General features: G+C 41.7%; 1 protein-coding gene and 1 long non-coding RNA gene across 3 annotated transcripts; one reads left to right on the forward strand and one right to left on the reverse strand.

The window, feature by feature from the left end:
* Positions 1 to 270: 270 nt before the first annotated feature.
* Positions 271 to 11,052, reverse strand: LOC125020448 (6-phosphofructo-2-kinase/fructose-2,6-bisphosphatase 2-like). Of its 2 annotated transcripts, XM_047605788.1 has the most exons (16): positions 10,909 to 11,052; positions 9,858 to 9,983; positions 9,376 to 9,472; positions 9,153 to 9,219; positions 8,983 to 9,057; positions 8,244 to 8,300; positions 8,012 to 8,136; positions 7,293 to 7,500; positions 6,744 to 6,890; positions 6,555 to 6,659; positions 6,095 to 6,224; positions 3,518 to 3,580; positions 3,358 to 3,422; positions 2,551 to 2,751; positions 1,677 to 1,741; positions 271 to 1,583 (listed from the first exon to the last, which is right to left on the reverse strand). In XM_047605788.1, the coding sequence occupies exons 1-15, from the start codon at positions 10,997 to 10,999 to the stop codon at positions 1,688 to 1,690; spliced, it is 1,611 nt and encodes a 536-aa protein (XP_047461744.1). In that variant the 5' UTR covers positions 11,000 to 11,052; the 3' UTR covers positions 271 to 1,583; positions 1,677 to 1,687. The 2 variants fall into 2 exon arrangements, with proteins under 2 accessions (XP_047461744.1, XP_047461753.1); XM_047605797.1 differs by lacking the exons at positions 271 to 1,583; positions 1,677 to 1,741; positions 2,551 to 2,751; positions 3,358 to 3,422; positions 3,518 to 3,580 and adding an exon at positions 3,587 to 4,138.
* LOC125020459 lies at positions 9,414 to 11,063 on the forward strand. Its single transcript, XR_007114207.1, has 3 exons — positions 9,414 to 9,550; positions 10,374 to 10,500; positions 10,934 to 11,063. It is a non-coding gene; the product is annotated as an uncharacterized LOC125020459 (long non-coding RNA).
* Positions 11,064 to 11,915: the final 852 nt, after the last annotated feature.

Below are 11,915 nucleotides of genomic sequence, written 5' to 3' on the forward strand. Positions count from 1 at the left end.
AGCATCTGGTCATTATTAAATGCAGAACAGGGTGTGGTAAAAGGTTACACACATGTTACATCACTGCCTGAATGACAAGAAAGAGTTGTAGAAATGTGAAAGGTGTCATATTCACATATGACATCTTTAACATTTTCTTTTCAGATTTGAAGTCACTTGTTTGTGTCGGACGATATGCGTCTGGCTCTGGAGCTTAGCAGACAGGAAGGATACTCCCAATGAGCTCACATCAAATTAAGACCAAAAATAATCTCAGGAAGACAAGAAAAAAATTGTGCAAAATTCACTTTATTCTATTTCACAGAGGTGCAATAACGTAAATGCTTTTTAAAGACATCCAAATGTATTTCCAATAGTTTGATTCAGGGGAATCATTCCTTTAAATAAAAGGCACTTCTTTATTCCTGGTCCTAAAACAAAGTGAATGGATGTGATCCATTTGGATACTGTGAATGTAGCGCTACAGTGTCGTATCAGTACACAAAGTGATTAGTTCTTTTCTTGTGAGGAAACTAAAGCTTACTTAAATCACACCAACATATGTTCTCTATGTTGAACATTTGCATACTCTGAACTGCTGGCATCAGTGTTTGCTTGCAGTGTTTGTTTCAAATTTGCTTTGCATTATCATAGCAGAATACGTTATATTATTAAGAAGACAACAACAGGCTAAAGTAGACATCTTATAAGAGAAGAATGAAACAATTATCACAGAGGAACTTAATCGTTACACATTTTCATTCACAATCGATCCACATTTTGTCTGCGTACTAAACTGCAGTTATCATACGCTTAAATTAAACTTCATAACATCTGTCATTATCACCAGAAGAACGATGCACATTATAGAGGAATGTTTAAATTTGAGACAAGGAAACAATCTAAAAACAAATTAAGGCTTCCTTCATGAGAGGCACTCATTTCGCTAAGGATGAAGGCAGTAGCTTCCACTGAGGTATACTAGTCACAATCAACATGTTCTACATCTACAGCTAAATACGACCGGGACCCATCATAACCACGTGGAGTGTGTTAGAACTAACGTACGGACAGTCAGAGTGTTTTTACTAACAATCTTTGTCACACGGACAACCGTCCAGAATGAAGTGCACATTAGTTTGGACACTAAGTTTTGTTGTTATTTTAGCCGTTACCAAAAAAAAACAAAAAAACATTTGTCCCTGAAAAAGATATAGACTCTCAGCTTTAGTTTGTGGGTATTCCCATCCAAACTGGAGGAAAGGTGGAGGAATTACCAGCATTTTGATACTTAAACCCCTATAATCATGGGCTCAAATGTAATCGCTAAAACTAAACCCAAATGAAAGCAGAGAGTCTAAAACAGCAACAAAAAAAGTGTGTCGGTGTCCAATCAACGTTTGGACCTAACTGTGTGTGCACACACATACTCAAGCAAACAAACCTTTGCTATCCAGCTAAAAAAAAAAAAAAAACGAAGAGATGACACACAAGGTTACACAGGTGCGGTGTGTAATACAGTGCTCATGAACTTAATGGCTGAAGCTGGTTGGTGTTTCACTGCTGGTCCTCAGGAGTAATGATACACCAGGGTGGAGGAAAGCCTGGATCAAACGTCAAAACAAGACAGTTAAATGATTTAAAGGACAGACCAAAGACATTCCCTGAGACAGATGAGAGGAAGGAGAGCAAAATACCTGTTTCTCCCTCAACTCCGAACACACTCATCCGAATCTACAGCGCTGAACCCGTTCAGAGAGTCCTACGAGGGAGGGAGAGAAAGCAGACCGTATGAACGGAAACATCGTTTGTTTTCACTGGCAGAGGCTGAACCTGAGCTAATAGTGAAATCTGAGGTCATAAGATGTAGTGAGACACTCTTTCTATGCCTCTTTTCAGGATTCAAAGTGCAGCAATGTTATTAAAGGTCATTTTGTGCCAGAGAGCACAAGGAACAACACACAAATACCCCAGAATTTTGCCATGAACATCAATATAGAAAGCTGAGCATCATTTCCTTTAAAAGTGGCCTCAAATAAACACTGGGAACAGTTAAAATAGAGCGTGAGCATACATTCTACAACCTCCAATCAATTAATTAAAAAAGGCAAAATAATTTTCCCTCATTTTACAAGTGATCTGTGAACACAGATTCAAACTAGACGGAAGATCACGGACTGTTTACAAAAGATGAACGTACTAATGCAATCATTATGATTCGTTTAGCTAAATCCAATCCATCTGACCAGCATGCTAGAGTTGTTTTGAAAATAATTCCATGATCACAAAGATATCAGTTCCAAACAGAGGTACGTCTGGGTTCATGCCTGGCTTTACTGACAGGTTTGACCCGCGCCACCTCCCTTTGGTCCACATTTAATCACCTCGGGCTCCCCAAGTAAATAGATAAAGAAAGAAAGAAAATCCTGAGCTTCCTGGGTGTCTTTTATATGATGTTGCAAATATTAAAAACTCATTAGAGATGAAACAACATCATAAAACAGGTGAATTCATGAACTTCAGTTGTATGGAGCTGAATTCCCTGCTATCACCAATGTCACAGACACTGACCTCGCTTTGTAGCAGTTCTGGCCCTTCAGACGCCTCGGAGCACTGCATGCTGGGTAAAGTGGGGGGCTGAGACATGCGGGCATGTGGAGGGTTGCCCATGCTGTAAAGACGAGGCCGTTTAATCTGGTCTTGGCTGGACAGCGGAGTGAAGCTGTTCCTTCGGAAGAAACCTGCCGGCACGTTGTCTGTTTGGACTTTATTCTGGAAAACAACAACACAAAACAAAACAAAAACAGATGAGGAAAGTGGACCGACTGAGACATTTATTATGTTACACCACATAAAGCTCTGCTCTGTCTGAGATCACCGTGTCCCGTGTGTGTGTGTGTGTGTGTGTGTGAAGACAGCGACACAAAAACAACCAATGAAACAAAAGCCATAAATAGAAAAGCCATTGTCGCGCTGGTCTCTGCAGACAGGATATCCCTCCCCACAGTTAACAAGGGGTTTGTCAGTAAGTGTGTTTATGAGTTCACACCCACTCTGTCTGTGTTTAAACGTTTGCCACTAATCAGGACAAACTCTACGAGCAGACAACAGATATGGACCTCGCCGATTAGGAAATGACTACAAAAGGCATCATGTGGAAGGCCCCGATTTATTTTGTGCAGCTACTTAACTGAGATGTTGAAAAAAGCGATGTAGCTTCTGAAAACTGAACGAGAAAATGTGAGGTGTATAATTTAGGTTTGAGTCCTTAAAATAGTTTTTAAGATTCCACACACATTACGCTGAGCAGGCTGCACGGTGGCGACCTCTGAGAAAAACCGTCAGTGACGCAGCGGATTAAAAAGATCAGCTTCTTACCAGTGGCCTGTCCCTGTGAGTGTTGACAGCCTCCACCTTCAGGTCAAACATGTCCACTTTGCAACCTGGAGGAGGGCGAGAAGGCACAAACGCATCACAACAAAAGGAAACAAAAAACAAAGGAAGATTTTGAGGATTTATGAAGCGCGTGGGGGCTTACCGTAAGCCACAGGGGTGAGCTTCAGAACAGCGTGCAGGGGACACTTCAAATAGGGAAGATCGTCTGCGGCAACAAAAATAAAGAATGACTACGTCTGTGCATTCTGCGCTGTGGTTTTACTCGGGTCATGTTTTTTTAATTCTGCTGCATATTTGTGGACTTTTCTCTGATGTTAGAGGTCCACGCCTGTGGACACCTGGAAGGCTTTTGCTGCGCTGGTTGAGGTAGAGGACATGTTGCTGTGTTTAGTTTGCGCTGCTATACGCTCCATGGGTGGGGGCGCGGTGGGGCAAGATTCCAGTAAGAGCAGCACCCACACTTTGGTTTGCGCAGTCATCCAAGGGACGCTGGAGCAGCACCCACGTCCTCCGCTGTCTGCCTTTGCCCACTCGAGGCTTGGATTTATGACGGTATTTTTCTGACAGTGTTTCCTGCTCATGGTCGTCGTTTCTCGCGCATTTAGACGCGTTTATTTCATTATTTGCCCCCTTCTTTAACATATTCCCAGTGCAGTGAGTGTGAATGTGATGGCAGGAGGTCGCTGTGAATGTGACGGAAAACAGCTGACGCAAAGGTGCACCATCATGTCCACACGAATAAATGAAACGGCTGTTGAAGACACTGTTATAAAACAAAAATAACAATAATTCAGCCAAATATGATGAACTCCATGCTTCACATGCTTGACAGCTCTGGAACACACCCACCAACTGTGACGCACGTAACATTTCCAATCCCCCGCCCTATCACTTGGCCCTTGTTATTTAGGATGTTAGTCAGCGACTCCATTTGCCGTAATGGTCCTGGAGAAGTTATGTAACGATTACCGGTTTCATGATAAACCGTGATAAAATTCCCGACGGTTAGTGTTACCGTTTCATCATCATTAAACCGTGTCTGATTACCGCACGGAATAATTCACGATGATACGGCTCATTTCTGGAGAGGCGGCAGCTCTTACTCCCGCAGACGCTGGCGTGCAGTCTGCTCTGAAAACATGGCGGGAGGTACCTATAAAGGCGCAGGTAACACTTGGAATCTGATGAGCCACCTCCATGAACTCCACCCACAACTATACAGCGAGTACAAGGTAAGTTAACATGTAGCTAGATGCACCGTGTGGGGACTTAGGAATAGTGGAGAATGTCACGGTTTCTGTTGTTGTGTACAAACGCTGCAATTTAATTATAAATTCCCGTACTGGCTCTGCTCCGTTTCGAATATGAATATTCGAATATGCCTTTCGAATGGGGATCCTTGAAATAAACAATAAACAAACAGGAAGTCTGACACAGATCCGGTAAATTTTGAAAAGAAAACGTTGTGCGTTTTGTTTTTACAGAAGTAACGTTAATGTGTGTGTCTCAGTCAGATAATAATAATAATAAATTTGCTTTTCCATTATTTACAGAGTGGGCGTGCAGAAAGCAAACCCAGTGATGATATGGCTACTACATCCTCCAGTTCATTGTGCTCTTCTTTTTTTTTTTTTTTTTTTTGAAAATAAAATTTGGTTAAATTACTTCAGTGTGTGTATATAAGTACTTTTTGAAAATTTTAAGCACATTTCAACAATACCGTGATAGTTTTGGTCACAGTAATCATGATATGAGCTTTTCATAGTGTGACTGGTGCTGAGGGACGGGTATGTGCTCATGATCTCTGGAGTTATTATAAATAGTAACTCAACTCTCTCTTGAGACTTTCTTGCCTCACATGTTTATCGTGATAAAAACCAATGAAACAACTGTCTGATAAGTTCTAGGGAACCCCAGCCTCACTTATATAGCGATGGGATGTCTGTGTTTGGGTCCGCTTCCATGATGGTCAGATGAATATCTGTTTAGTTGGTAAACAAGTGTTTGTGCTGCACAGACAGTGGAAGAAATGGAGCAGGGAATTTAAATTGTTTTGCATTTGGCTCCCCCGTGTGGTGGCATTAACAAACAAGGCCGTGGCGTTGGAGCGTGTTGAAGTAACTGATTGTTTTCTATTCTTAGAGGGTCTTTGCAGCAGCTTACGGCTTAAGGTGAAGAAACACAGATTAACATCCGACTCACATACCACTCAGTTCAGCCTGATCCAGACAGAGGAGTCAGGAACACAGAGCAAGGTTTGTTGACAAAGCTGACAAAGAAAAAGTTTGCTATTATTTCTCTGATTATTCTGCTATTGTCTGGTGCTTATCTTAGAAAATGTATCCATGTTGGACAAGGCTTGTGCAGCTGTGTGTTATTTAACCATACAACCCTTAATCTGACATTTAACAGCAGTGAATATAAAAAACACATTTTCCATGGTCACAACATTATCTAAATGTAATGGTACATGAGGAAGGTATTTCATGTTTCCTCAGCTGTCCCGTCATGCTGTTATCCTGACATACTGCTGTTAAGGTCATCCTAAATATCTCTCCACGGATTTTGTGGCCTTGAATTACTTCCCTGGGCCCCTTTCTTTAAGCACAGTCATCACTTGCATAAATTGGCACCAGAATTTCTAGATGCACAACATTGATCAGACGACCAGGACCCCGCAGCGCTGTAAATATGTAATGTTATGTCACAGTTTCTGTACCTGCGCCTTTGTCCAGGAAATATGCGAGCAAGCAGCGCATGACGGCCTGATGACAGATGACCAGAACGTTGCCCTGACGCTCCAGTTCCATGATGACCGGCTCCAATCGCTGCACCAGGTCCTGGTAGGACTAGAGAGAGAGAGACGGAGAAATCATATGGTTAAATGACAGAGCAGGGGAAGGTTCGCTCACTTTTTGGTTGCATATAAATGTGTCATATCCTTGGCACCATTCCCCTCATTTTTCTCTGCACCGTTATTTCCAAAACCCCTTCGCAACAATGATCATGAATGTATTCTTCGCTCCTCCAGGTTCGATGCAGGTTGCAGCAGGTTATCACTAGATCAGCTGACTCACACTAAACATCTGTAACGGACTGTAACTTGTGAATTTTCCTATTTAACAAAACAGAGTCTCTATCAGCCAAACATCTCTCCCTGTGAGAAAGAAGCCCTTTACCTCTCCACCAGGGTAACGGTAATGATACTTGTCCTGGTCTCTCATGGCAAACTCCTCTGGGTACTTTTCCTCAATCATCTTATACGACATCTCTTCACACACTCCCTGAAACACAAAGAAATAACAGAGAGGTTTGCGACAGGGTTCACAGGGCCCATCCATCCATCAGTGACGTATCAGAGGACTCACAGCATCTATTTCATTAAGGATCTTCCACTGCTCGTAGGGAACGCCCAGCTCCTCTGCCGTCTGAATGGTGCGTCTCAGCTGGCTGGTCCAAACTTTGAGGTCTGTCAGCTGGTGCTCTTCCACAAAGCCCCTCAGCACTGCTGCGAACTGTTAAACACAATACATGGAGGAGACTTTTATGCTTGAGAACTGAAGCCTAAACACATCTCAGAAGTTAAGTGCATTAAATAAATCAAAATGAGGTCACGAAATCTGTTTGATTCAACAGAATTTTACTAAATTTGACCGTAAATGAGATCCTACACTATGTTGCATGAGCTTTGTTGTATATCGCAGAACAACATGAATTTGTAACCTCATATTAAAGGAATAGTTTGAGACATAACATTTTCATTAGCCAGCTCTAGAGGTGCTGATTGGTGGATTAACCAGAGTCTGTTAGCTACCCCTTGTTTACAGTCCATGTCCTTGAGTTAACCGGCTAGCTTTATATTCAACTCTTCTAACTTCTGCAGAAAAGATTTTCGAAGAAACAAATTAACTCAGCACCTGTTTCCCTCTCTCTGACAGCTCAGAGTCGCCCCCGATGCGTCCCTCCACGTTGTGATGGCTCTCTCCGTGTCGACAGAGGTAGATGGAGTGGGAGTGCACGTGGATGTTCATGAGGTAGTAGACTATCTTGCTTTGGATGTAGTCCTGCACCCTGTTGACCAAGAAGCGACGGCCGACATTGATGACCTGGATGAAGGACAGGTTTCTGTAGGTCACAGCGAAAAGATAAAAAGAAATGAGACAATATTATTACAGGCAGCGTGCAACTGAAGACACTGAACAGTGACTCAAGGGTAAAGTGGGGACATCTTGTACCTTAGGTGTAGTCTAAATATCTCAGGACATTCTGTGTCAGTAACTTGATCACGAGGTCACAAGTTACAGACATGACAAAGTCCACAACTGTTACCTTTCATTTCAATTAAAAGTGAAATGTACGATCTTAGTCTCTGCAGGGTTACTACAAATCTACTAATTGTTTTAGTTAATCAATAAATTGAGCAAATAATCCACCCACAGTTAAATCAGCTGGCAGGAGTTCAGAGTTATGACCTTTGATCATTGGCTTAAATTTACAAATGAGCTCCCATTTCCACCTGCTGGGCAATTTCTGGAAGTACATGTTCTTTCACAAACAGATCCACACTGGCCTTAAACAGATACCAAGTTTTTTTTTAAAATTATGTTAGTGGCAAGAAGTATTAATATCTTCTTACTTGTCATGTTCATCTGGATCTAAAGGTTTGTAGGTCACTTTGTAACACTCTATTCTCTTCAGGAAATCCTCCATGACGCTCTCTCTGTTCCTCTCAGGGTAGTCTGGGCTAGACACCTTCACATCCTTTGAGACATTTGCAGAAAAAGATTCACAATGAGTTTTTTTTGTTTGTTTGTTTTAATTCAAACGGCAAAAGTTTGACGATAATTAAAACACAAAAATATACTTACCATAATGTTTTCAGCAATCACGTCTGGATCGTCACATATTGACTCAACGAAAAACACCTGAGGAAAGAGAGAACTTTATATTCAGCTCTAAATACTAAACTCAGTGTTAAAAAACAAAACAATGATAGCAATAAAAACAGTAAAACCAATACAGTATAACAATAGAAACAATAGAAAATAAAACATCAAGGAATGAAAATGGGTTTGAGACGACTTTTAAAAATGAACAGTACTCAAATTAATGTGAATCAAATTATTTAGATATATATCTTAAATTCCTGAACTAAAAGATAAAACGAATCTGACAAAAAGATAAAACATCTGTTGTGTTGTTTTTCCTGACCACAGACTATATAAATATAGACAGTGGAACAGCTCTTTGAAGTGAAACCAAAAGAAGTAGAGCTCCCCCTGGTGACTGGCTGCAGTAAAGGTCATTAGAGCTCACTTAAACACTAAAATAAGGATAGTTCAGTCACTGTAGGCTGTTACAGTACTGTTGATGTATGTTCAAGTGTCCATAAGTTTGATTTAAGTTATTTATAGAAACGGGACGTGACGTAATGGCAACCACAAGTCGCCATGCCAACCGATATGTGAATCGGTCCCTTGTGACCGTGAGAGTTGTAAAATCCAACATTTCCTTATAACCGTTGGAGGCAGAGCAGAGTGTAGTATTAAACAAAACGCCCATGAGTACAATTACCTCAGATAACAAAGACGTGAACATGATTCTGACCTTGTACGCATTGTCCTTTGCGAAGTTAAGGATCAGTTCTCTCCTTTCTCTGGTTGTGTTGGTGGCATCAAAGACCTGACAGACAACACAGTATAATCAACGTAAATCCAACTGTAGTGGAAGATGCATCGACAACCACTGCACACGTGGTTTATTTTTCAGGTCCTTACAGCGATCTGGCCTCCCTCCTCGCTCAGATAGGCCTTGACATCTTTGAGCGCCACCAAGGCACACTGTCTGGAAACATTAAAGGGGGAAAATGCTAAATAAAACATAAAAAAATTCATTTGCATGACTGATAAATACGAGAGGAAACAGGTGCTTGGTACCAGAAGAGAAAACGAGTCTACTGCTCCAAGCGGGTTTTATATAGAATGCAATTGTCCTACTCACTTTCTAATTTCCATTGCTTCTTTATTGTCATGTCTGAAGAAGTCATAGGACTTATACGACTTAACTGCTTCTCTCCTATAGACTCCAAGATTAAATACTGCAAGAGAACCAAGACAGAAGGAAGAGTCAGAGGAAGACATGCAACGACACTCACAAAAGCATATACTGTGTCAAGGTGGGGACCTTTAGTTAAAGTGAACCTGCCAAACCAGTTCTCCTGTGTGACATGCAACCACTAGCAGAGCTATGTAACAAGCTGTTGGCGTAATTCTAACCACATATAAATCCTTTTTGCCATAAGCTAAAGATTTTGGATAGAATTGTGTGTCTCAGGGCTACTGCGTTTTTCACAAAGCACCACCCTGATTTAATCATCCTACACATGAACGATTGTAGTTTACACAGGAAATATCCCTGGAATGTCTTCCTGAGGACAAATCAAATGAGCATGAAGCTCTAACCCATCTCGGCTCCGTACTGACCCTTCGTCGGCACTCCAATCCAGTTGAGGTAGCGAGTTAGTTTCTTGGACATGTAGGTTTTCCCCCTGGCGGGCAACCCAATCATCACAATCACAGTCGGAGAGTTGGTCATGTAGGAGGCCCAGGCTAAAAGAAGCAGACAAACACCGACATGATTTGAGACTTTAAGGAGGCAAGGTTCCTTTAAGACCAGCCTGTCGTTTCTAAAATGTCACATTCCAAATAAAAGGGCAGACAGGAATACTGTAAACACAAATATGCACATAAACACACAGAGTATACACTGACAGCAAGGCGTGGGACTGTTGTGTAATAATCCAATGTCACCTCTGCAGAATCCCCTAGCTGGTGAATTTCTAACATTTCCGTCATGCCACCGTCATCTCTGGGCTTCTGGTTAATGTTTCTCAAAGTTCTATTACTTAGCAACGCAGTTTAGTAATCCAGCGTGACCTCGCTGGCTGGAAGATGAAATGGAAAATATCCTGACAGAGTCTCTTCTCCCTTTTCTTTCAGTGTTTATGAAAGGCCATCTTTAGCTCAGGGAAGAGGAATCTGACAAAACAAAGACCTGGCGAGAACAGACTTGACTCGAGATTGAAGAGATGTCGACATTTTCAAGGCTCACGGCTGCCAAGAACAGGTTCATGAATCTTAGAGCCGTCCCACGTTCCCAATTAAAGATTCCTGACAGCCTGACCGAGAAGACAAAACTAAACCCAGCTCGCTGACATTCTTCTCATACACTATTACGTTACGTAATGCAACCCCAAACTGTATATACTAATAATAACAACAGGAAGTGTGTCACAGGTTTAACAATGTCATCTATCTCAGTCAATCAGTGCCTACTGACACCTTATCATATTTCTTAACTCGTGGCCAACGAGGGTACGTACTGAACCAATTTGATTTACAGCCCAGTGTCACTGCATCATATTAAATAACAGCACAGTTAAGGTTAAATCATTAAGAGACATTAAGATCAGGTTGGAGGCACAGTTTTCACAAGTCACCTTCAGAGCTCAGAACAGAAACACAAACCACTCACAGCATTTCTTCTCCTTGGCTCTCAGGTCCGCCCTTCTGGACTCAGTCGAACCGTCTGAAGCAGCCACAGGTTTCTTCTGTCTGGCGGCCATGATGATGCTGGTTTGGGGGCAGCGAGCTCTTGTCACTGGGGAATTTGTTGCAACATGCCAGACGCTGCCTGAGGATACAGCAGATCACAACGATGCACATACAGTTACACGACAGCAAACGTTACGGTCATAATTGTGTAAAAAGGGAGAAATTAAGACATTCAGCATTATTATGTAATAACAACAACAATCAAGACTTTCTAAATAGGGAAACCTGAGCCAAATAACACAGAGGATTAAAGCATTTTTATTAAGACAGCCTTGCAAATATTTTCTTGGTACATATCGCCTTCATTGATGATGCATTTGATGATCATTGTGTGATTGTATCAATTTAGAAATCATGTTTTAGTCAAACAGCTAAATGACTGGTATACCAGATGAGCTATTTCCTTTGAAATAATACATGCACCCGCTAATCTTATGGGGCCCATTCACTTGATGGCCTTAGTGAAGTTGGCTAATATATTTAAAGAGAAGTTATGACGCCCACAGATATCCGCATCCTCCTTTAACAGGTTCATCTGATGTTCAAGCAGGGATGCTTCTTCCTTAGCCGCCTAAATATGTTCAGGTCAAAGCCACAGAGTCAGAGCTGAAGAAGCAAAACATCGGTTCAACATTTCTCACATCCTCGTATGAACATTGTCATCTAGCAGAAGTAGTGTCACCTTCTTCCTCCCGCATACAGTACAGCTCTAGCTGCCACATTAACTAGGAAACTATTGGCCTGTAAACTTCATTACTTCTGCTTTCACTCAAATAAGCGGCGTTTGAGCAGGAAACCTGTTGCAAAACACTTGGGACTATCCTATGAATGTTTTGGACTTACCAATGAGAGGGCAGGTGCCAGAGATATTCGGCGTTTGTCTTTGTTACAGTGGTGTCATCAGTTCACTTGCACCGCCACTAGAGT

The sequence above is a fragment of the Mugil cephalus genome, chromosome 1, assembly GCF_022458985.1.
Source record: "Mugil cephalus isolate CIBA_MC_2020 chromosome 1, CIBA_Mcephalus_1.1, whole genome shotgun sequence".
NCBI lineage: Eukaryota > Metazoa > Chordata > Actinopteri > Mugiliformes > Mugilidae > Mugil > Mugil cephalus.